The sequence below is a fragment of the Ictidomys tridecemlineatus genome, chromosome 10, assembly GCF_052094955.1.
Source record: "Ictidomys tridecemlineatus isolate mIctTri1 chromosome 10, mIctTri1.hap1, whole genome shotgun sequence".
In the NCBI taxonomy this organism is placed as follows: Eukaryota; Metazoa; Chordata; class Mammalia; order Rodentia; family Sciuridae; genus Ictidomys; species Ictidomys tridecemlineatus.
This window is the reverse complement of record NC_135486.1, coordinates 14,427,944-14,452,876: the sequence shown is the minus strand read 5'-3', so window position 1 is coordinate 14,452,876 and position 24,933 is coordinate 14,427,944. Positions and strand designations below refer to the sequence as shown.

The 24,933-nt window shown below is 42.6% G+C and overlaps 1 protein-coding gene and 1 long non-coding RNA gene across 6 annotated transcripts in view; one reads left to right on the top strand and one right to left on the bottom strand.

Moving 5' to 3' along the window:
* Rgsl1 (regulator of G protein signaling like 1) overlaps positions 1 to 24,933 on the bottom strand; it is a 41,794-nt gene that overhangs the window by 4,308 nt on the left and 12,553 nt on the right. Inside the window, exons 6-20 of one of the 2 annotated variants that reach the window (XM_021722702.3) lie at positions 24,544 to 24,766; positions 21,733 to 21,840; positions 19,567 to 19,672; positions 16,492 to 16,685; positions 15,031 to 15,148; positions 14,492 to 14,609; positions 13,667 to 13,796; positions 8,611 to 8,785; positions 8,100 to 8,238; positions 7,734 to 7,858; positions 5,527 to 5,636; positions 2,307 to 2,396; positions 1,572 to 1,636; positions 1,265 to 1,331; positions 123 to 317 (exon numbers count right to left, since the gene is read on the bottom strand). In XM_021722702.3, the coding sequence (XP_021578377.2) occupies positions 1,578 to 1,636; positions 2,307 to 2,396; positions 5,527 to 5,636; positions 7,734 to 7,858; positions 8,100 to 8,238; positions 8,611 to 8,785; positions 13,667 to 13,796; positions 14,492 to 14,609; positions 15,031 to 15,148; positions 16,492 to 16,685; positions 19,567 to 19,672; positions 21,733 to 21,840; positions 24,544 to 24,766 (1,695 nt within the window). In that variant the 3' untranslated portion in view covers positions 123 to 317; positions 1,265 to 1,331; positions 1,572 to 1,577. Of the gene's footprint in view, positions 1 to 122; positions 318 to 1,264; positions 1,332 to 1,571; positions 1,637 to 2,306; positions 2,397 to 5,526; positions 5,637 to 7,733; positions 7,859 to 8,099; positions 8,239 to 8,610; positions 8,786 to 13,666; positions 13,797 to 14,491; positions 14,610 to 15,030; positions 15,149 to 16,491; positions 16,686 to 19,566; positions 19,673 to 21,732; positions 21,841 to 24,543; positions 24,767 to 24,933 lie in introns of those variants that run through there. The other variant, XM_040278201.2, reaches the window with a different exon arrangement.
* LOC144367137 (uncharacterized) overlaps positions 971 to 24,933 on the top strand; it is a 55,468-nt gene continuing 31,505 nt past the window's right edge. Inside the window, exons 1-4 of one of the 4 annotated variants that reach the window (XR_013426424.1) lie at positions 971 to 2,756; positions 8,208 to 8,286; positions 15,107 to 15,205; positions 23,895 to 23,987. This is a non-coding gene — a long non-coding RNA (uncharacterized LOC144367137). The remainder of the gene's footprint in view (positions 2,757 to 8,207; positions 8,287 to 15,106; positions 15,206 to 23,894; positions 23,988 to 24,933) is intronic. The other 3 variants (XR_013426422.1, XR_013426423.1, XR_013426425.1) reach the window with 3 other exon arrangements.

Here is a 24,933-nt window from a genome sequence, read left to right as displayed (position 1 = left end):
CAGCTGCAGAGTGAGCCTCGGAGCCCAGGGACCCAGCTCACTGTGGGAAGACCATCTCCAACAGGACTCCCAGGCTCAAGGAGGCCAGGAACATTCTCTTATGCTCTCTGCCCACATCTTACCCATCACGGTCTTCTGCCGTGTCTGAGCTGTTGTTCTATGGTCCCTTCTTGATTTTTCTAGGGGCAGATGGCATCAGGGCATTTCATTTCTGACCAGAAAAGGTTCTGACAGCATTGGGAGGCGTCTGAGAGATGATTTGCCTCAGTGGAGCCCGACGTGATTACTTCTTCTTTTTGGGTTGGAGCAATTTTTGTCTAAAAGGAGAGGAAAAGAATAGCCTGTTATCACCAGGGCAACAAGGCAACTGGAATTGCTCTGTTTTCTAGTTCACTGTTGTCATTTTTTTTTTTTTAAAGAAATAGCTATGGCCAGACCTAGAACTCCTTGCCTTGGGGACAGGGCTTCCCGAATGCTCTTTCTCACCTTCCCACAGATTTTAACCTCTGAAGCCATATGCATCTCTTTCCCAGTGTAAAGAGATTCAAAGTTACTCGGATGATTCCCAGGTACCACCGCTGGCCAATGACACTCAGGAAGCTCCAAGTTAAAGAGCTTGGAAGCTGGTCAGACAAGGTGGAATAGATGGCAAGAAAACAGACCTGCCATCCTCGGAGGCTGCTGTCTTTAACCTTGAACTTCAAGCAACTCTTTGGCACTCTTCAACTGGGGTTCCCATGACCCCTGGACGTCCTCCCAGAGCCCTCTTCAGCACCAGTTTCACTTTGATGCTTATGCAGAAGTGAGTTGGACTGAATTTGATTTTGATCGGCTCAAATCCTTTCTGTTCTTATTGCTGATGTCCTGTCAAGAGCACATCTCTGCTTTCTTTCCTACCTTACTCATCATACCCTAAAGAGCTAGACCAAGTGGAGAGCTGGTAATAAGAGATCTGGAGGAGGGATCTAGATCAGTCACCTTGTGGCACTAGCCTTACATTCTTGTCTCCAACCATAGCGTGTTCTGTTGAAAAGTGCCGTAGGGACTCCATATTCCTAAAAGTGCCTGTCCTAGTTCAAGATGAGCAAGGATCCCTCACAGAGAAATCCCTGCCTAGCTGCCCCTGCTCCAGGTGCCATCACCCCAGAAAGAGTAAGGTCAGCCTGGTTCTACATGCTGAACTGTCAGAATGTGGAGCTAGGTCTCTCCCATTGTAATCTTGGACAGAGCCCCTCAGACCTGAGGATTTCCAGCTCATGCCTACCCCAGGAAAGGACCCAGCTGCAAGGCAGATGGTACAGCTCTCGGTTGGGAAAGGTTTCCAGATGATGCTAGACAAAGACAAAGAAAAACCTGATCAGGACTCATGTCTCAGACTCTACCACTTAGGGAATTGTAGTTTGGGGAGGAGGATCCAGGAGAGCTTCCAGGAAACCCTCCAGGGAAGGTGTTGGGAAAGTTCCAGAGATGTTTGAGAGACCTGGTTTGCATGCGGTGTTATTTTTTGTCCCTGCTACATAGACCCAGGGAGGTAAAATAAGGAGGTTAAGCCAGATCAACTCTAGACTCACCAGATCTTAGGGCTGTTTGGCCTCAGGGATCATGGCAGTGTTCCACAGTGGCCTCCCCCATTCAGCTACAACAGAACATACACAATGCAGCTCATTCCGGCTGGCATTTCACGGCCATGAGAAGCAGAAAATCAGTACCCCACCTTCTTCTCCGATTAAAAGCTGATAATTGGTATAGGAAGGAAAGGTTTATTGGGAGAGGCCATATGGAAAATAAGTAGGTCTACTGCTTCAGAGTGGGGTTGACTCCTTGTCAATAAAGCTGTGGGCAAAACATATGATATGCCCCTCCAACACAGAAGGCAAGGACCCTGGGATTTGCTACAGGGAGGACATATAGGATGGAGGCACTGCCCAAGCCAGCAGGAGGTCTCGGTGTGAAGGGGAAGTAGCTGTGGGTGGTCTCTTAAGGCTTGCCTTTCACACCTGAATGGGGCAGAAGAGTTAGCAGAGACAGAGAGAAGCTCAAGGCAGCTGCTTCAAGGGGCTAAAGAAGAATCAAGATGACACAATTATTCAAGATAATAGCTGTGTATGGAGCCCTCAAAGTAGGCCAGGAAGAATTACTTTTCACCCCATCTCTGCCACTCACAAGCTGGGTGACCTTGAGCAAGTCACTTCCTATTGTGGGGTCTCAGTCTCCTCCTAGTCAGTAAGTGGGCAGGCCAAGCTGGCCTTAACCAACCTCTAATTGAGTAGTAGTGGACTCTTGAGAAGAGTGGATTTCCAACTTACAATTTTGGATTGAACTTGCATCCCCCCGCTGTTGAGGCCCAAACCACTCCACACCTCTGAGCAGGGTGAATCTTAGGACGCCCTGGTCTCCTGGAGAAGGAGGAAAGCAGTGGTTAAAAACCCTACGACACCTAAGAAGATGAGTCTTCCTAAGCAAGCAAAAGCCCTCCTCTAACATTTCTCACATTGCAGTTGTTAATAAGTCCAGACCTTTGATCTTAAGTCTGGCAGTGGGTGGAAAGAATGCTCAAGGTCCTTCAGCCCATGTGAGGGCTCTCTGGGCCTCGACCCCGATTCCTTCATTCTGGGCATTCCACTGCCCTCTCCTCCCTTCTAATACCAGAGAAGATTTAGGGATCTACTTCCCTGGAGCTCAGCTACAGGAAATACGCCAGAGCTGGGAACTCTTCGGCTTCCACTATAGAGCACTTCTTCTTCTTCTCTGCCCAGGTATGGATTACTTGCCCCGCCTATCTGCTTCTCTCTCTCCCTTTTTCCTCCTTTCTATTTCCTTCCTGGTCCTCCATCCACACTCCTGTTACCGCCTAGGGTGCTGGGTTCTTTGTCTCCATTCAGCAAAGAATTGAAGAACAGGACACAGAGATACAGGCAAACAGCAGATTTATTGCAAAAGTGACAGAGACAGACTTCTCCAAAGAGAAGGGGCCCCAGAGCCGGGAATCTGGTGGAGGAGTTTTGGCTTGTTCTTTTTATGGTCTCTGGAATTTCTTCCTTCCCTTATCTCCTCCCCTGTCCATGCTCTCCTCACTGTATTGATAGGTGCCCATCCATCCACACACCTGTTTCAGTTTTTCTATTGGATCCCCACTTAGAGCACAAGAAATGTCTGTCTGTTTGAGTCCCCTGCTTGTGTCTGTGAGCTCTTATTTTTTTCTTGGTACTGGGGATTGAATTCAGGGGATCTCAACCACTGAGCCACATCCCCAGCCCTATTTTATTTAGAGACAGGGTCCCACTTTAGCCCCTTGAAGGTGCTTAGCACCTTGCTTTTGCTGAGATTGGCTTTGAACTCAAAATCCTCCTGCCCTAGCCTCCTGAGTCGCTGGGATTGCAGACCTGCCCAGCCTGTGAGCACTTTTGTCAACAGGATGTTGACCTCATTAGAAGACTCTCTCCAGGCTCCTTTGTTCTGGCCCTGTCCCTAACTTCCTCACTCACCATCTTGCCCTTGCTGCCTAAGTCCTTCTACATCTCCCTACCCCCATCCTAAATAAGCCCTCTGGTCCATAAGGACACTTTGCCCCAAGTACTGGAGAGGTTCCTGATTTTTGGCTGCTGACCTAACATTTTGCAAGGCACAAGGCTGTTGAGTTAATGGTCATCATGCAGCTTCAGCTAGGGAAGTAGGTGATGTACTTCCTAGGGGTGAGATTGAAGGATAATGAAATTGATAAACCCCCAACACAGAGTGTGACCTGGGAGGAGGGAGGGAGAGAGAAGCCAAAGCTTTGATCTTTTCCATAAATCACTTCTCGGTGATATGACAGTGAAACTACACATTGAACTTGTTCCCATGGCAATACAATGACCCCCTGGAGGTCAGATGGGCACTGGACTCTGAACCCGGAACCCTCTATCCCTGTCCTGTGAAAATACTGCTTAATTAAAAACTGTGCCCAGAAGGAAACAAGTTCCAGATATTTGCAAACTTTTGTCCATGTCCTGTCACAGTCTTCGAGAATTGAGACATCCCCCAACGTAACCTATATAGACCCATACCTCCCCCGTAATCAGTACCATTTTCCACCCAGAAAGTGAGCCCTCCGCTGCCTGACTTCACTGCTGAATAAAGGCTTTGCCGGATTCATGAGGTGGGCACCTGTCTGGGTCACTTCTGTGCTTACAGAGATTCCTATCAGAGGAGCAGGAGTCAGGCCCTGCAGTGGGCCCAGGGTCACTTCCCTAGATATTCCCAAGGGTCTTTGCTGGCACGCTAAGAAGCCGGTGGTAGGTATGACATGAAAGCTGGCCTGGGGACAGGGCTGGGTGTCTGGGAAAATGGGTGTGAGAATAAGGCAGGTTTCAGCCAAATCAAGAGAATGTTCTGCTCCACCATAGAGCCATGAGTTGCTGTTTTTAATATTCCTGTCCTATCTGTGGTTTTGTTCTGATGCTGGTCTTGTCCTTAAATTCACAGACTCTGATTTCCAGAACTTTCTACTGAGAGTAGACTGACCTGTTCCATGCTCCTCCCTTCATTAAAATTCTCTTGCACTAAAGTACTAATCTTAGTTGTATTTCCATATTAGGAAAGGGACTGGGTTTAATGGCTTTGTGCCATGAAAATGTGTGTGTGTGTGTGTGTGTGTGTATACACACAATTACATATATATACAAATTATATATAATATATTTAATATAAATAAGTACACATGAATAAAAAAGGTATAGATATATACTTATTTATTTAAATAATAAATATCTTTTAAATATATACTTAAAATATATATATATTCTTAAGTTATGCTTAAGTATAAATAAGCGTATGTACTTTAAGTAAAAGTACATATGCTTATTTATATTTTAAATAAATATATTAATATTGTATTTTAAATAATGTAATATATTATAATAAATATTAAATGTTATATATATCATTTTAAATAGGCATATTAATAATACATGATTATATGATATATGTAGATTAATAACTATATATTAATCCCTCACAATCACACCTCCCAGAGATAACTCAATTGACACTTCTATCTTTATTTCTAAGGTTTTTTCCTATGCTTTTATACAATTATATGTATCTGTAACAAGATACACACACACACACACACACATATGTATCACATTAAAACTATGCCATTAATCCAATTTTAAATTTTTTTCTCACTTAACTCTTTAAATTAAATGCTTTTCAAGGGTTTAATGGATAGTTGGGGCAGGGAGCCTCTTAAACAGCAGTGAGGCAAGTCACTGCCTCCAGGTGCCACCAGGTGGACCTTGGCGCCAGGCCCTGAAGTCTCACGGGAGCCAGTGCTGGGGAGCAGTAATGGAGGAGGTGTCCTTTCGATAATGCTGGAAGCCACAGATAAGATGTACTTTACCCTGAGGCCTCCCATTTCTCCAAGGACCAAGTTAAGGAGCTATCTACTGTTCCAGCAAACACCCCCTGTGCCCTGTGAGTCTGACAGTTGGCCCTTGGGCCCTAGCTCTCTCTTCTCAAGTCTCAGTTGCTGCAGTTGCTTACCTCCACTTGAAGGAGGGTATTTGTATGCAGGTTTAGAAGCACATTTTCTGTCTTTCATCCCCTTTCCCATGTGTTGCAGGTAAGAGCGGGCTGCCTTCCAAGCACAGAACCTGTGGGAAGAAGGGCCTTCAGACACAGGGAGAAAACCCCCTGGGGAGGGGCTAGAATAAAGAGGCCAGGGGAAACCGAGTGGACCAGTTCTCAGAGAGCATCATGGCCTCCAGTGTTGCTCCCAGAGGCCCTTCTTCTGAGGTCTCTTTTTTGTCCAGAACTGGCTTCAGCAAGGGCCTGGTCTGGGCAGTACAATGGGACTTTCTTCTGGAGCCACTAGTGAATGGAGTTGGTGAAGAATCTGCTATGCCTGGTCCTGGAGCAGGGATAACTCTTGGGATGCTTGCTTTATTTAATCCCAGCTGATGCAGCTGAAATGTCCGCCTGGGTTTCCCTCTGCCCCTTCCTGAGGTCCTGGATCTCCTACCTTCTTCTCAGCAGGCCTTTCTCTGGAATAGTCAGAGGCTCCCCAGGCTCCTGAATCACTGTGACCTGAGAACTGTTGCTCCCTAGGGCCCCCCAGCACTCACCATGGTATCCTCCCTGGCCCCCTAGCTCCTCGTTACCCTCTGCCAGTCCTGGGGCTGGACCCCTTGTTCTGTCTTGGCTAAGACTTTATTTATTCTCTATGCTCCCCTGGCTCTGATGGTCTTGCCTGCTGCTGTCCTCTCCACTCCCCAAGGGGCAGCTCTTCTATCACCGTTGCTTTGTCCCATCCCACCTGCTGCACAGTATTCCTCCCCTGACTTTCCAGAATGCCACAGGTGCATTACTTATGCTGGAAAGAGACCAAGAGAACTGACTTCTAATCCTGGTTTTACCATTTACCAAGTGGTCCTAGGCAAGTCCCTTAACTACTCTGTGCCTCAGTTTCCTCATCTGTAAAACAGGGGTAATTATGCTTTGCACACCCACCTCATAGTGTTGTTGAGGGATTCTTTGAGATAATACACATGAACACAATTTGCACAACATAAATCTCTTTGCAAGTGTATAGGAAATCAAGTAAAGAACCAACAGCATGCGGATTAAGGATCAAAACCCCCCTGAAGCAACTGTAATCTTTCTTAAGACAGACTGGGAAGCAGAGCACTGAGTTGGATCAGGAGAAGGATATTTTTCAGAAGTTTCCCTTAAAAGGTCCCAGGATGAGTTTTCTATTTATTCCTGGTTAAGAGAACTAAAATTAGGTGCCATCAGATAGCAATTGATATTTAAAAGGTTAACTGCTTACAAATTAAGAGTTTTGTATTTATGTAAACCTGTTTTAAATAATTTATTATCTTAGGGATTTTAAAATAAAGGTTGGTAAGCAGATTTATAATTTTATTTCACTAAAGTCACATTTTGGAAGGAAAGAAAGGAAACTGAGGAGACAGAGTCAAATCATGATCCCCGTTAGTCTTGTCTGGGGAAATACCACAGTTGTCCTCTGGTCACTGCCACATACTATGTGGAAGACATGAAGTGGGACCGTGGCAGAACACAGGGGAACTGGGAGAATGGAGGCCAGTCTGCCGGCCCACTCCTCGGGGCAGGTTGGGAACCAGTGGGCACAGGTTGCCTTTGGTCTGTGGATGTTTTGTTCCTTTTCACATTTTGGCCTTCACAGGCTCCTCACCACATTTTCATTTTGAATTAGTTGCCACATTTGCCACTGTAACCTTGGAAGACGTGTCATAAAGTTCTGAATGTCTACTTCCTCTTGAAAATTGAAATATTTAGCAAATTATCACAGTGGCAGTAATTTGGACGCAGCAGTAAAATGCTTCTGTGTGACTCTTTCCATGAGGCTTCCAAGCACAAGCAACTGTGTTGGTCAGCCTTGACAAGTTCTCCCCAAGGAGCTATGATCCACTTCACCCTTAGGTGAGAAACTCAGGCCCAAGAAAACCTCACGCTGTCACTCCAGGCAAACTAGGGAGAGCAGAGCCGAGGAGCCCCGTGTTCTGCCTCCGTGTCTCACTCCTCCTCCGTCCTCTGATTCAGCATTCAGTGTGAGAGACAGAGTGCATCAAGTAGGATAAGAACCACCATCATATTCCCCACGAAAATGGAAATTAGGAACGAGAGGCCCCGAGGAAGACAGCAGTCTGTCCAGAAAGCTAAATGTGTTTTCCTGGCTTGGCAGTTGCTGGGTAAAGGGAGATGGTTACCTTTTCCAGAAGTACATAATGACAGGGAAGATGGACATGACAGCCCCGTGGAAGGTGGTCCGATCTAGGTGGCCCTCTGAAACTGCAGCAAGGATAGCCTCCTTCTGGGACTCAGAGATATTCACCTACCCACAGAGTGCGAGCCTGTTACCCGCAGAGCTTCCAGGAAAGGCGGGCCATCTCTCCTAGCCCCCGGGACCCTTAAGACCACCCCATTCCAGAAGGCAGAGCTTTCTGTGGGCTTGCTGCTATGGAGGACATTGAGCTGGTCCAAGACTCAGGACATGCCTGGCAATTGGCTTTCAGGGTTTTTATGGGAGAATTACTTCTTGGTGAATGCCAAAGCAGAGTGGGAGTCCTCCTTACCCTCAGCTTTGGAGGGATATCAGAATTCAGGAAGAGCCTTAGGATAATGTTAATTTTGGCCCGCAGCAGCAGTAGGTCATTCTCAGTGTATGTCCTGTTGACCTGCAGCATGTGAGCTGAACTCACCAAATCATTGAATCTGAAGAAGAGACATGATGCAAGAAATCACAAGGAGAAGATGAGAACGGTGAGTGTAGGGCACCAGACTTATTTCTGGCTTGAAAAAGGCAGGGCCAGCTCTGGGCCAGGTTGTGACTTCATTCAATCATAATTCATTCATTGACAAGTATTAAATGAGCACAGATCACATGCCAGATGATATGCTAAGTGCTCTTTCAATTGCATTTATTTTTAGGAGATTTTAGAGGAGATTTTTTTTTTTTTTTTTTTTTTTTTACTGCTTGGTGGGGCTGAATCACTATACTTCTTATACCAAGCCAATCTATGCTGGGAGGTTTTAAGAATGGAAAGTCAGGAGAGGAGGGAACGGAAGGAGAGATAGGGAACTTACCTCTCAATTTCAGATAAGAAATATAAATCATTAATTGCAAAGTTGACAATGATGACCCTGTGACCATATATACGGCGCTTTAGAAGGGTCATCTCTCCATTCTCTGGGTCTGCACTCCGGATGTTGGTGGACAATGGGATTGGACGTACTGATAAACTGGGTGACCCGGGGAAATCTGGGGGAGAGAGGAAGTAATAATAATCTGGTGTGACGAAGTCACTCTTGAGTCGGAAGCTTTCAGCCTGGGCATAACTACAATGAAGAAAGGAACATGGACCCACCCTCTGAGCCTATTGAAATAGTCATTCTCTACCATTAGGCAAACAGCCCCTTAGACTTGAAGGGCTGCTGAAAAACCCATCTGCTCAAGATTGTGTGACCAGGCACATACAAAAAACCAAAAACTCAGTTGAGCACCAAAGGATATTTTCATGGTACTTGTCGGAGAGAGAGATAATCATAGTGTAGTTATGCTAAATCCGAAGGTTTCTGCGGAGACTGTGAAAACTGAACAAGCCGACTTGACTTTCTGCTTATCAAGGAAGCAGTTTGGAGTAAATGGGGGAAAACAACACAAAGGAAAAGACAAAACATAAAGGTTTACTAAAGAAACCGAGGGTAGAGAGCTACAGTAGTAAAGAGGTAAGAATAAATAAAGGGGTGCATAGAAGCTTCTAGAAAATTTGGCTTCTTTCAGAAAGTTTCTAGACTAGAATAAATCCAAAGAGATCCATGCACAGGGATTCATGTCTGAGAAGAGAACAGTATGAGGCTGGATCTGACAAGCAGATCCTGGTTAGTTACCCGGCTGGAATTAAGAAAATTGTCTATTCCATCTCTGGAGTTCACACTTCTTTCTGTAAATAATTTATTCTGAGGTCCTTCAGGAGTGACTGATGGGGGCGTGATACAAGCAGGATTCCTTTTGGAATATGTAGGACAGGAGGGTGACTGCAACACCCAGCACTTGTTCTGTCCCAGGTAATGTGCTGGGTCCAGGGGTTACTGCGGCACTGGCTGAGACACCTGTTCCCTGATTTACTATTTTATAATCTCTCTTTATTAGACTTGACTTTAAAGAAAAAGAAAGTCTGGATAACAGTGGGAACTGAGGGTCAGGGGTAGGAGGAAAAGAAGGCACTAATTCCACCCAGGAAACATAAAAGCTGTGTTATACTTGTAAACTGGCTCTGGTGGTAGAAGGGAGAACTGATTTGTGTTAGCTGCTGATTTCTATAGCAAATATTACCCCTTTAATTAATTTCAAGCTACTGATGGCATATCAATTGGCTCAAAAATTCACGAATATTTAATAATTATCTCTCACCTACCAATGTCAGCTTCCAACTTGTTGTTACCTGGGAGTCATAGTTGACTGCCTCCTCTTTCCACATCCAATACTCAATTTACTCTGTTGCTTTCTAAACATATTTCAAATGTACCCACAATTTGTCTTTGTTGCAACTGCATTTTTCTAGCCATCATTGTTTCGTTATCTTTCAGTTATTGTGAAAAACCACTTAACTGAGTTTTCTTAGGGTCCAGACTAGGTAAGGAGACTGAGGTGCCCAGAACACAGAACAGAAGGACACATCTTCACTTAATGTGGTACAAGTGTAGAGTCGGCCTTGTATGACCCTGAGAGACACAGCCTTCTTAGCTTTTATGCCTTATATGGCCACTGGCCTCACCCTAGTCCTAGCCCTGACTGTTCTTCTACTTTGCTTCCTTGTGGTACATTCTTTACATTATAGTCAGGGCAATCATTCTGAAAGACAAATTGTTAAACAGCCTGGAATTTTCTTATAAAGTTAACACACAGTTAACCCATGACCCAGCAATTCTGCCCTTAGGTATTCACGTAAGAGAAATGACATATCCACACAAAGACTTCAACTTGAATATTTATACCATCTTTATTCTTAGCAACCCAAGAGTGGACACAAGCCAAATGTCTATCCATTAGTGAACGGATAAACAAGTTATGGTGTGGTACAATGGAATACTACTCAGAAATAAAGAGGAATGGACTACTGAGACACACAGTAGCACAGATGTATCTCAAAAATCTTATGCTATATGAAAGAAGCTAGCCTCATTCCATTTATAGCATATTCTAGAAAAGACTAAACATAGTGAGAGAAAGCAGATCGATGGTTGCCAGACCAGACTGTGGTAGTAGACGGGGGAGGATGCTGACAAAAAGGGGACATGAGGCAATTTTTTGTGGTGATGGAAATATTCAATAACATGATGGCAGGAGTAGCTGCATTCGCCAAAGCTCATCCCCATTCACAACTGGTGAATTTTGCTATATGCAAATTGTAATTTTAAAAAGTGACTTTTGAAAGTAGTCTAAAAATGAATGGGAAGAAAAGAAAAATAAGTGCAGCCCAAATGCATGATTCTTGAGAGTTTTTGTTCAAAAGGGAAACAGACAAATATGCTAGATAGCTGGAGTGGAATATAGACCAGGGAGAAATTATTATTAATTTTTAGTTGAGAGGTACTATGCCATATTTGGTGCTGAGTAATTCAGAAACAACAACAAAGCAAAGCAAAACCAAAAAACAAACCAAAAAACCAAAAACCTCTAAACTTATGCAAGAGAACAAACAAAACTGGCTCAATTAGTGGCCTTGGGAAGACGTGAGTGGGCTCACTGAAGAGGAAGCAAGAGCATTTTGTGCAGGGGTTGCTGAGCAGGCAATGTGGTGGAAGAAAGCTCCGGAAGTTCTCTTCTGGTTGCTTCTGTTTTCTCGGGCAAAACAAAAATCACAGAATGACCCAAGACAATCAGTAACAGGAATGGAGTGGGGGTTCCAAAGGGAATGAGAGACTTGTTTTAGTCAATACAGGGAGGGTATGGAAACACGTACATTTTAAAAGACAATAATCAAACACTGATGTTCAAGAAGGAGGTTCCATCTGTGGTGAGTGAAGGGAAGCCCAGAGTGTCATCTGATTTACCCATTTTTCTATTTCTTGGATTGAACAGGAGATATTCAGTTGTTTCTACTGTCACTTGTATGTCTGTACTTGAAAATAAAAGATGTGAACCAGCAGCAGATTGAGTACCACCAGGCTCAGCCCTCCGTCTGAGGGGAAGTGGGGCCAGGTAGGCCTCCCGGGGAGCGGAATAGGCGCTCTTTTTCCTAGGCCATTAGACACGCTGGGAGGTGGGCATGAGGCCTTGAGCCGATTTTCATTTAAAAGAGGAAACAGAAGAGTTAGATTTATTCCTGAATCCTAATTTTTTCTTTTGGTGGTGCTGGGGATTGAATCCAGGGCCTTGTGCATGGCAGGCAAGCACTCTACCAACTGAGCTATATCCCCAGCCCCTTGAGTCCTAAACATTTGGTCGTAAAGCAGTTAGTGAAAGATACACACAAAAGTTTTTGCAAATTAAAAAAATAAAATTAAAATTTCTATAGGAAAAAAAAGACAAAGAACACATACAAAGAAGTCCAAAAAAGAATATGAATGGTTAATAAATAAAAAGGCTTAACTACTAAAGAAATAGGTACATTATTTTTCATTTACAAGTTGGTAGTTTTCAAAAAAAATTAATATTCCGTACTGGTGAGAATTTGAGGAATCAAGACACTAGATGATGCTGTTGATGAGAGTATACATTAGTGGTTTTGGAGGGCCAAAATTTAACTGTTTAACCCTGTACCCAGTACTAACATTTTAAGGAATTTATTTCAGAAAAATTCTCTCTCTCTCTCTCTCTCTCTCTGTGCTTTTCTCTCTTTGGTAATTTTAGGTGCATATTATAACAATTCAAAAGTCCTTAAGAAAAAATATAATTCGTCACTGTTGAAACTCTTGAGTCTCATCTCGGGGACTTTCCCCATTGCATTGATCTGGTTCAGCTGGTCTGATGGCAGTTCCTAATTTGCCACCCTCTTTGCATACCTAGCAACCATTGCTTCCATTGTTCCCTCCTACCCAACCTGTCTAGCTTGATCATTCCTGAAAACTCAGCTTTCTGCTGTTTTCTGCGAGAAGTCTTCCCTGAGCACTCCCCCACTCTTCATCAGGGTCTCCCTGTAACTATCACTGGGATCACTCATCAAAATTATGTAATAATAGCAATATTCTGGTTAACCCTTTTAGAGCACAATGCTATTGCCAATAGTTCTAAGATGCTTTAAATGTATTACCTTGCTTCATTGTCACAACAACCGTATAGGATAGGAATAATTATTCTATCCTATGGATTCTATCCCTCCCATGTATTGAGAAACTGAGGCACAAAGTTACTTTCCCAAGTCTTTGCAATAGAAAATGGTAGATTTAAACCCAGGCAATCCAGCTCCAACATCTCTGGCTCATTTTTTCTATTTGAAAACTACACGTGCCTCAAGAGCAGTTTCCCTTGGTGCATGTTCACCCATGTGTCTCCAGCATCTGGAGTGTGTGCCAGAGTAAAGTCTCAAAAAAGCATGAATGAATGGATGAATGAAGCAGTTGGATAAATTCATACAAGGGACACTTTATGGCAGTTGAAAACAAGGCAGAGAGATGTATACTGACATCAAATAACATCTAAGATATGACGTTAAGCAAAACAAGCAAGTTATAAAATAAAGAGCACATGGCATTTTGTTGGAGAAAAATATGTTAAGAGATACATAAAAAATAATCAGGAGGTAGATTTTCGAAGCTTTAACAATGTTATCTCTTGAAGGATTTTCAATTCTACACTATATATTCCTGTAATTTTTTAATTACTTCTTTATTAATATTAATGTTAATTTTACAAGCAGATAAATTTTTAAAAGATTTTTGAAAGATCAAATTAAACAGCACCAGGAAATCGTTTTATAAACTTTGAAACCTTGTTAGCCATCCTTCATATTCACTGGCTCCCTGAGCAGAGGCTGCTGTCCAAGGAGGCCTGGGTGAGTCTCAGCACTCAGGACCTGGGGCTCTTGCTAGACTCCAGGCTGACACAGTCCTGACACAAAGCAATAAGCTCTGTGCTCCTTATCGGGGCTAATGCTAGTGGCTGAAATACGTCCAGGGGGTAAACAGAGAAGAAACTTACTGTCTTTGCTATTGCACATTTCCAAGTGAAGATAGTCTATAAATTCCTGGCGCTTACTGGGATTTGAAATAAATTTTCGGTACTTGCAAAAGCTCTTGATAAAGCTGGTCATTTTCAGCCACCCTTTTTTCTGGGAAAAGAAAGAGAGGATATTGCATTCATTAGCATAGCTGTTCACTGAGAGTCTACTGTGTGCCAGAAATTCGACATTCATTATATCTAATCCAACATTTCTTAGGAATAATTTTTAGCTCTAACATACATGTAAGGAAACTCAAGTCAAAAAGCTTGTTTAACCTGTCTCAAATCAAGCAGCTGGTGGGTGGAAGAGTCCAGTTTATACTAGGTGTAGCTGGGGCCATTGCCCATTCTCTTTCTACCAGTCTTTCAACAATGACTCGAGGTGCCACTGGAGAGGGAGCATGAATGCTCAAACAGGAACAAACACGGGACATAGGTAAGGGCAGCTTACAAGAAAGGAATGATGGTTCAGGCAGCTTTTGAAATGTTGAAGGAACAAGGAAATGAGCAAAACCATTGCCAAACATTTAAAAGTGAAAACTAAAATTGTATGCACCCACTAATATCTACCCATCACACCCATAAAACTGTACCCATAAATTTTATATTTCTTCCTCTCTTCTCCCTCCCTCTCTCCGGTGGCCCATATGGGGAGTGAATCTTCATCTCTTTTTAATAGGTTCCTAGTGATCATTATCTAGTTCATTAACTAGATAATGGGTGAGTGGTGATAATCACGTGCAGCTGACGATGCCTAGACAGTGGCCTTCTTGGGTCCAGTGTCTGCTTTTCACTGTCACTGACCTGGGATTCCAGCAGGTACATTGTTATCTTTGAGGGCTTCTTAGGCAGAGCTGGTGCTTCAGGCTCCACCTCCGGAGAAGGAGGAGGAAACGGGAATATATCTTGGTAATCCTTAAACCTGCCAGAAGGGAGACCAAGAATATCCAAAAAGGAAAAACCTGGTACATGAAAAATAGACAATTGAGGCAAACCTAGCTCAGCTTTGGAGGGAGCTGCAGTGGGAGATGGACGGTGAATCACTCAAAAATACCCATCTCGCCAGCATTTCAATCCTTTATGAGTATCAGTCTACCTTTACTGATCAACACTGTTCCTCTTTAAGGCAACAGAGCAGAAACAGTGTGTGTGTGTGTGTGTGTGTGTGTGTGGGTGTGTGTGGGTGTGGGTGTGTGCGTGCGCAGGTAGACAGAGGGTTCAAGATAAGCTTGGCTTTTCTTTGTTTGCTTGGGTATCTGGAGCAATGAGCTGTGAGAAGGGATTGTGAGACCCTTGATTAATATGGCTTTGGAAAGCCCACGAATCTTTGCCTTCACACTCACCACTTTTCATCCAGAGATTTCATGACGTGGCTCTGGACCATTAGCAATGTGGTTGTACTGACTTGACTCATTTCAGAGACTTCTTTGATGAGAGGGGCATCGCACTGCAGCATTTCTTCTAAAACAATGCAAGAAAGAAAAAAAATGGCTGTCATCCTCATCTCCCAGTTCTGAGGTAAGGTGTGTTTTCACCTTAGGGACTCACAGTCCCCGATCAATCTGGTTTAACTCTGAGCCTTCTACAATTTGAACACCTTTAAAGCATATTTGGAATGGTATGTGCAAGTGTATTTGTGGATAAAATAGCAGTCCTGCTTTAGTTCCATTCTAATTCAAAGATGAGTGCTTAAGGGAAAAATGAATTTTTTTAATTTAAAATTTTTCCCCCATATTTTTGGAAAATAAAATTTTAAAGGATTCATTTCTGCAGCTGGTGGGAAGTTTTCAATTTAAGGAGAGCACGTACAAGTGAAGGACTAAAGTCTGGCAGGGCAGATGGGGAATCCAGGATTACCAATAGGTAGGGAATGTCAATTGGTGCTCCAGGGGTGGGAGACTGTGGTGCTGGTTAATGAGGCTCTAAGATGGGTCAAGGACAGGATCTGAGTACTCCTCTTTCTCTTCTGGTTCGTTCAAAGCCATGTATAGAACTCAATATTCTGAGGCTCCACAAATAAGTATTTTTTACAAATAAAGACTTTTACCTCTTTTTCTATTTTTCTGTTTATGCCCTCTTCTTGGTTAACTGAAAACAAAATCTCCCCTAGACCCACTTCTGTTCATCTGTGCTTAAACAGGAAGCTCTGCCTTCATGATTTTTCTATAGATTTGACCACCTCCAGGATAGGAATATGCTCACCCCCCGGAGTCAATATTTTACTTGCAGCCTTTGCTTCTGGCCAAGGTGAATTTACATGGGCCAGGTTTACCCTCCTGCCTTAGGTAAGAAAACATGACAGCCACACAGTTCTCCCTGGTACAACTGGAACAACTGTCTTCTCAATTCCCATGGGTGGGTCGAGGTGGCCCCGGAGGGTAACACTCCAGTGTGGCACACACAGCTTGCTTTGCCTTTGCATCTAACTCCAGCCTAGTTGACTTGATGATCAGATGACTTGATTCTGAACTCAAGTTCTACCTAAACTGGGTTTTCAAACTGGTTAACTTTTCATCTTCATGTAGAAAATGCAGCAGATTATCCCTACCTCAGAGGGGTTAAAGGAAAGTCTGCTTATGAGAGGATGTATGTGAAAGTATTTTACACTTGACTTCCTTTACTAGTTTTACAACTTTGGATTTATTAATTCTTCTCTGCTTTCCCTGCCTGTCTTGGTCTTTGTCTCAATTCTGTCCCCATGTGGCCACTGCTCTGTGGGGCTCTCTCCCGGTTAGGTGAGACAGGCTATTTCTCTGGACATTAAAGGGAGAAGGAAACAGGACTCTGGAGAAAAAGATGCATACCAGGAGGGATTTTGCCGTGGAAGAAAGTCTGGATTATGTTTTCCAGTGAAGACATGTAAGTCTTCTCGTTGGCTTTCGAATTCATCCTCTGTACAGCCATCAGGAATAGTAGTGGGCCTTCCGCGTTATGTTCTCTGAGGAACTCCCTGAAGAGCTCCAGGTACTGTGAATTTAGGAGGACTTCTGTCAAGTTCCTGGAAGACAAGAGGAGCCTGGCTTATGGAGAAAGGACGATGACCCTGGGTTCTGCTCTAATTAGGGAGGGGGAGGGCGTCTGGGGCTGCAGAGCCTCTCGCCGTGTGTGAAGAGCATGGCTGACAAATTGGTGAGCGCTGTTTCCTTGGGGGTTAACTTGAATTTCCATCTGCCCTTCTTCAACCTGGTCCAATTGACAACAGGTCGAAGAGGAGGGGAGGAATTTTGAAGGAAGGTAATTTTTTTCCCAAGGGAATTTTCACATCATGGATTTAAAGCAATTCCCCATTGGAGCAGTCATTTCTGTGAGACAGAGCATGACTGAGCAGCAGTTTTGGATCCATTATTTCAAAATTTCCTTTACTGATTCCTCTTTCACTGCTCTTTAAATACAAGTGGCTTTAGTGTTTCATTTGCTGCTCTCTTTCTTTTTGACTTGTAGTTTTTTCTTTTTGCCTTGTAGGTTTTTTTTTCCTTAATAAGACTCCTGTAGCGCAAGAATTAAAATAAAGAATCAATAAATGGGGCTGGGGATGTGGCTCAAGTGGTAGCACGCTTGCCTGGCATGCGTGCGGCCCGGGTTCAATCCTCAGCACCACATACAAACAAAGATGTTGTGTACGCCAAAAACTGAAGAATAAATATTGAAATTCTCTCTCCTCCCTCTCTCTCTCTCTCTCTCTCTCTCTCTCTCTCTCTCTCTCTCTCTTTAAAAAAAAAAAAGAATCAATAAATGGGATGGACTCAAACTAAAAAGCTTCTTCTCAGGAAAAAAAAAAAACAACAGTGAGATGAATAGAGAGCCTGAAGAATGAGAGCAAATCTTTACCACAAGCACATCAGATAGAGCATTAATCTCTAGAATATATAAAGCACTCAAAAACCTTGACACCAAAAAAACCAAATAACCCAGTTAATAAATGAGCCAAGGACCTGAACAGACACTTCTCAGAAGAGGAAATACAATACAATCAACAAATATATGAAAAAAAATGTTCAATATCTCTAGCAATTAGAGAAATGCATATCAAAACTACTCTAAGATTTCATCTCACTCCAGTCAGAATGGCAGCTATCAAGAATACAAAGAACGATAAGTGCTGGCAAGAATGTGGGGAAAAAGGTACACTCATATATTGCTGCAAATTGGTGCAGCCAATCTGGAAAGCAATATGGAGATTCCTTGGAAAATTGGGAATGGAACCACCATTTGGCCAGCTATCCCTATCCTTGGTCTATACCCAAAGGACTTAAAAACAGCATACTACAGGGACACAGCCACATCAATGTTCATAGCAGCACAATTCACAATAGCTAAACTGTGGAACCAACCTAGATGCCCTTCAATAGATGAATGGACAAAGAAAATGTGGCATATATACACAATGGAATATCACTCAGCAATAAAAGAGAATAAAATCATGGCATTTGCAGGTAAATGGATGGAGTTGGAGAATATAATGCTAAGTGAAGTAAGCCAATCTCAAAAAACCAAATGCCAAATGTTTTCTCTGACATAAGGAGGCTGATTCATAGTGGGGTTGGGAGGGGGAGAATGGGAGGATTAGATGAACTCTAGATAGGGAAAAGGGGTGGGAAGGGAAGAGAGGGGCATGGGGGTAGAAAAGATGGTGAAATGAAATGGACATCATTACCCTAAGTACATGTATAAAGACATGAATGGTGTGAATATACTCTGTATACAACCAGAGATATGAAAAATTGTGCTCTATATGTGTAAATGAATTTTAATGCATTCTTCTGTCATACATAGCAAAATGGAACAAAAATTAATTAATTAAAAAATAATGAAGAGCACTAAAAAATAGTACATGTTACATGCTTGGGATTATATTTTTGGGATGTAGAGTTTCAGAGAGGAAGAAAGTCTTAGCAGCCTTGGCATTTGGAGAAATTTTATGCTGTAAGAGGACTGAAAGGTGGGTGGGAAGCTCTTAAAGAAAAGACCACAGAATCTTTGCCTAGCAGAAGCTCACTCTCCTATTGATTAGAAAGCGGAAGACATGAAGTAGGGAACCAGTTAGGAAGTTACAACAGTAGTATATAATTCAGAAAAAAAATGGGTAAGGATACATGTACAAAGAATGCTTATAATGGTACTATTTATAGCAATGAAAAATTAAAAACAGTGGAAATGTCTATGTTATGGTTTAGATCTGAAATGTCTCCCAGAAAAACGTATGTGTTCGGCATTGCAGCAATGTTCAGAGGCAAAAAGACTAGGTTAGAGCTGGAACCACATCAGTGGATTAATCCATTTGATAGATTAATAATTTGAATGGATGGGTGGTAACTCCACACAGATGAGGTGTGGCTGGAGGAAGTGGATCACTGGGAGCTTGTGCTTGGGTACTTGGAGACATATCCTATCCCTGGCTCCCTCCACCCGAACTTCCCAGATGCCATAAGCCAAGCAGCTTTCTGCTGTCACAAACTTCCATCATGATATTCTGCCTTGGAGCTGGACAAGCATGGATTGAACCTCTGAAACCACAAGCCAAAATCAATCTTTCCTCCTCTAAGTGGTTCTGGTGAGGTATTTTTATCATAGTGGTAAAAAAAGCTAACTACAGTCCATAAAAAGAGAATAGTTAAATAAATCACAAAACATCCATAATATGGAAGGATGTAGATCTATACATAGTCACTTAAAAGGATGTCCATGATAGTTTTAAGATAAAAAAAATTAGTGCATGATATATATTGCATGGTGCCGTTTTTAGAAAATAAAAATAATAATTTGAAATGCAAAGTGTATTTGTTCATACATGTAAGACACACGGGAAAGGGTCTGGAAACTTATATACAAAGGAAAAGTGGTGCTTGGATATATTACTATAGCCAGATCCTACATCTTACCTGGGTCTCACTGAGAGCTTCCTAGTACCAGATTTTTTGGAGAAGGATATTTTCCTTTGTGGGGCTGTAATTACCTTTGGTTCCTTGACAATTTGCACTTTAAAATCTAAGAAAAATCACAAAGTTGAGTAAAATCGCATTATAAGGAATGAAATAGACTCCTTCTGAAATTAAGGGAATGCCTCTAAAATTAAGGAGAACTTCCTTAGACTGAAAATAAAATCTCCAAACTGTTTTTAATTTCTGACTTCCTCACACAGAGAATAGGGAGGCTACCCAAGAGATATTTGCCAAAAGCATTTAAAGGCACAAGTACTGCTCACAGTAATGTGGGTCTAGGAACAGCAGTTGGAACAGAATTAGATCAAACGTTGAAGCCAAAAAAAGATGAGGGTCAAAGTTGAACCAAAAAGATGAGGTTAGGAAAGAAGATGAACAAGGTAATAAGGGTTGTTAAAACCCCTGCACATACCAGAGACTCAAGAAGCCCATGAACATGTCCAGATTTGGGTGTATGCCAGGAAAAGGCATTAAAAGACACAAAATTTCTGGAAATGCTTTGGAATAATCATAATACAAACTGCTGCTGATGATTGAGAAAATAATATGATCCAGACATTGTTAAAAACTCCTTCTGTGAGATCTCCTGGAAGCATCACGGAAGACTAAGAGGGGACTATTACTGAGCTCATTGGAAGAGGAAGTAGGTAGAAATGTTCCATTTATAATCAGTGACTTACCTAGAGAAATCTGTCATCCTCAAAACTTGAGTTTTTTTGGGTCCAAACTAGTGCTTTCCAATAGAAATATAATGTGAGCTACATATATGATTTAAATTTTCCAGTAGTCACATTAAAAAAAAAGAGCTTAAAGGAAAAGGGTGCAATTAATTTTAATACCATATTTTATTCAACACATTTGTTTCAGTCACATTTCAAAAATTCAATGACCACATGGGGGTAGTGGCTCCTGTATATATGGTGTCAGGCTAGAGACTCTGGTTCCCTTCGAGGAACCAGAGGACAGAGCAGGTGTCCATTCACTTGAAACTCTTCATGTCACGAGGCCAGCAGGCAACAAAGGAGTCATTATATTGATAGGATATATCCGTAATTATTGAGACCATGAGAATTCACTTGTCACCCATGTTACTCTCTAGCTCAATGTTGATAATAAATTGATGAAGGAAGCAGCCACCACCCAAGAAGTCATGATGACCGGGGGCTCAGAGACATCAGAGATGAGAGCCACCCCCCGCCCCATCCCAAGACTAGTAGAGATACTGGCTGAGCAAAAGGAGAATGTAGGATGGGAAGGAGAAGAGAGGTATTAGTATTAGAAACAGTGTAGTAGTGTAGGCCATCCTTTCTAGAATAAGTTCCCAAGGAAAAGAAACCCACCCAATCCCTGGAGAAGCTATTCTGGGATGAGGTGAAATTACTATACAAAGCAAGTGGGCAGCAGTAGGAGCTGCTGAGTGCTACCCACATCCTCTCTTTAGGACCAAAGCATGCATCCCCAGCTGCCTGGAGAGCTGGTTGCTGATGGTGCCCAGATGGGGCTCCTTCTGGGAGTTGCCCAGCCAAAGGAAATTGCCTGACCCAAAGTGTGCCCTCCCATCTGGGTCCACGTGGAATTTCAAAGGCCCAGGTCTGTTGCTCCAGTGAGGGACAACTCTGGAGGGTCATCCTAGCTTTGGAGTTTCCTGTGCTATTGCTAAGGCCTGTTGGGACTGCCTCATAGTTGGGCAGTCCCCCTTGACCTCTGCCCAGTGCTGTTCTCCTCATTCCTTTAGAGGTGTCCTTCCCAAGAACACCCCTAACAAACATCCTTCCACAATCTCTGACTCCAGGAAGCTTGGAGGAAGATGGACACCCATTGTGTGAAACTCCTACTAGACAGGAAATCAGGAATGAACAATCTTAATGATCTCTATGTTTGATAATTTATAATCACATCTCATTTTCCTAATACTCTTCTATGGCTCTGTAGAAGGCAAAACAACAACAACAACAACAAAACAGACAATCAATACCTTCTGACTACATCTCCATGACAAATAAGGTATGGTTCCTCTTTGGATTTTTGTCCCCTGAGTTTGGAAATTTTCTCTCAGATCTGAGAAAACCTAATTGCTGCAAATCTACCCCTGAATTGAACACTTGCCTATGAGAGGTGCTTTCTCACAGTATAACTTGTAGTCATCACTGATCTTCTTTATGGCCACCTTTGGATACTTAAAGCAGAGTTCCTCAAAAGTCAGGTTGTTTATGTCTGTGAAGTAAAGGAAAACAGAGAGTCTAGTTATCCACTCTAGGTTCAAATATTCACTGACTTTTCTTGGGCATATGGTTTAAAGTGCCACTTAAATAGGACAATAGTGTTTTGGTGGAATGCTTACATAAAGAACATAAGTTTTCTAAGCCAAATTAGAAAGAAAGAAACATAGCCTTTCCTCCCCTCTAGAATGGGAGGATTCTGTCCTCTGGAAGGCTTGACCCATTGAGATTTTCTGCCTGAGGGAGGCTAGTGTACAGATGTATGATGCAGACAGAGCTACTTACTGTTAATGCACACACAAGAAATATCTCATTCAGAGCCAGGCGTGGTGATGCACGCCTGTAATCCCAGTGGCTCATGAGTCTAAAACAGGAGGATCATGAGTTCAAAGCCAACATCAGCAAAAGTGAGGCGCTAAGCAATTCATTGAGACCCTGTCTTTAAATAAAACACAAAATAGGGCTGGAGATATGGCTCAGTGGCAAAGTGTCCTTGAATTCAATCCCCAGTACCCAAAAAATAAAACCCAAACCAACAACAACAACAAAAAAAGAAGAAATATCTCATTCAAATGACTGGTGATCCATTCAAAGTAATCATCTTTTGTAAGGTGGGGTTAGGAATAAATCTCAGGTATTTTGCTATAGCCTCAAAAATGATGAATTTAAGGATAGTACATGGCAAATGAAGTTAGGACCTTTATTGTTTTTGGCTTTGACTTCTGGAATTAATTTCAGAACTGACAGTACATATATCCAAATAGCATCAATAATGGCAAATCATATGAAATATGATATGTCAAGAGCTTTGTAATGTTTTGAACAACCAATAAAAAAAAAAAACATTGTTCATTGGGGTGGATTTTTTTTCCCTAGAAACAACCACACATGATTTCTGGTAATGCATGGTGAATTGAGAGGTAACATCTCTGTATCAAAAATATTGTGGAGGAAGGAGAGAATAGGGAATGTGTGTACAGGGGTTTTTATTGTTGTTGTCATAGAATGAATATGATCTTGATTTAGGTAATGATGATGGTTACACAACTTTGCGAATGTAAGAAAGCCTACTGAGTTATGCACTTTAAATGGGTGGATTTTATAAAATGTATACCTCAATAAAAATGAAAATGCAGAAATAAAAAAAAAATATTGTGGGACAATAAGGCTGAGCTACAAGGGAAATTTTAGAATGTTCTGGGCTATAGGAAACAGAAAAGCAGCACTTTTATCTTCTACCAAGAGGGAAACACTCCTTTGGGTTGACTTGTGGTGTTCACAGTTCATCCAGTTGCCCAGAGTTCTTCTGGACCGCTCCCCTCAGGCCAGTACTTAATGCCACTGTCCTCCTGTGAGCATCATCGCTGTTACCCTCATCTCACCACCATCATCTGTCAGTCAGGACCATCCAGTCACAGTGGTGGGAGCAGCACGTTGTTTCTCAGTGAATCCAGGTTTCTAGGCCAGAGTCAACCCCTCCCTCACCAAGCAATCTTGGAAAAGTCTTTTCGCCTTCCTGGGACCCAGTTTGTCCACATAAAAGGTGAGAGCGTTCTAGCTCGGGTGCTCTGTGAGTTTACAGTGCAGTTTATCAGGCCAGACTCGTGCTCCCAAAAGCAGTGGGAAAGGACCTGATGAAGCGCATGCTGAGGGAAGGAGAAGGAAGGAGCTGGGTCTCACTCTTCCTGGCCACACCTAGCTCTCTAGAGTCACCCAAGGAATGCCCAGCACCTAGCATGTTCACCAGCCATCCTTTCATCCACTTTTGTCATTATTTCTGGGGGAAATTTTGGAAAGTTCTGGTTTTAGAGGGAAGGTGGAACCTCTAAGGTAAAAGGAGAGGGCTAGATTTAAATAAGCATGCCCAAGCATGGCTCCAAGGGCAATCATCCAGGGCATCTGTTTTGTATAGAGTGCTGTTGAAGTTTTTAAAGAGTGTTACTTTTTTTTTTTTTTTTTTTTTTTTTTAGTACTGGGGATTGAACTCAGGGGTGCTTAACCACTGAGCAACATCTCCATCCCTTTTTTTTATATTTTATTTTGAGACAGGGTCTCAGTTGCTTAGGGCCTCACTAAGTTTCTGAGGCTGGCTTTGAACTTGAAATCCTCCTGCTTCAGCCCTGCGAGTTGCTGGTATTACAGGTGAGTGCCACTGTGCCCAACTGAGCACCTGCTTTCTTTTATTACCACTAATATTCTCAATGATCACTAAACCACAGGACTTTATCCCACTTTGTAGCTGCATAAATGAGGTTCAGAAAGCTGTAGTAACTTGCCCAAGCTCACCAGTGAGTGGCATTCACGAAAGCCTAAGGGTTCAATGGTAATAACAGTGGCCATGTTTGAAGGGGCAGGAGCCTGCCCACCTTGAGCGCTTTGGCTTCCTCAGATCCACTAGGGGGCGCAGCAGTCTGCCAGAATTCAAATCTGGCCTCTGTCAGGGAGGTTGTGACCTTGGGGAGATCATCCTCTCTGGGCCTCAGTTACTTAGCAATTAACTGCCTAAGTTATTTTAAAGATCAAATGTGGTAATTTTTGTATCCCACAGTGCTGACACACAGGAAATAATCACTAAATGTTAAATAATTATAATTTTCCAGTTTCCTAGAAGGGTTAAAAAAGAAACAAAAACAAACACAAACAACAAACAAACAAACAACAACAACAACAAAAAATAAGCCCCAGTAACATATCTTACCTTCCAGAAACACTGGAGACTGCAGTTCTACCTGGAGAGACCCAGCTTGGCGTAGGTTCTCAGTCGCTACATTTGGCCACTGCATCGAATCCATTTTCTCCATGTTAGCCAAGGCCTGGGTTAACTCCAGAGATTTCTGCATCCTCTTATAAAGAAGAATGTTCTCTTCTCTGCTTATAGATTTTCTTCTATGGCACCGGTTTTTGATGAACCGTTTCTGAGTCTAAGAGAGGGAGCAGAGGGTGGGGAGCAGGCAGATTTTACATAGGAATTAGACCAGAAGCAAGAGTTTTGTAATAACTCAGTCCTCCTTATCTCCCTGTTACATAGCCTTATGCTGATTGTCTTCAATACATTAAGAGCCAGTGCTCTTTTACACACTAACCCCCA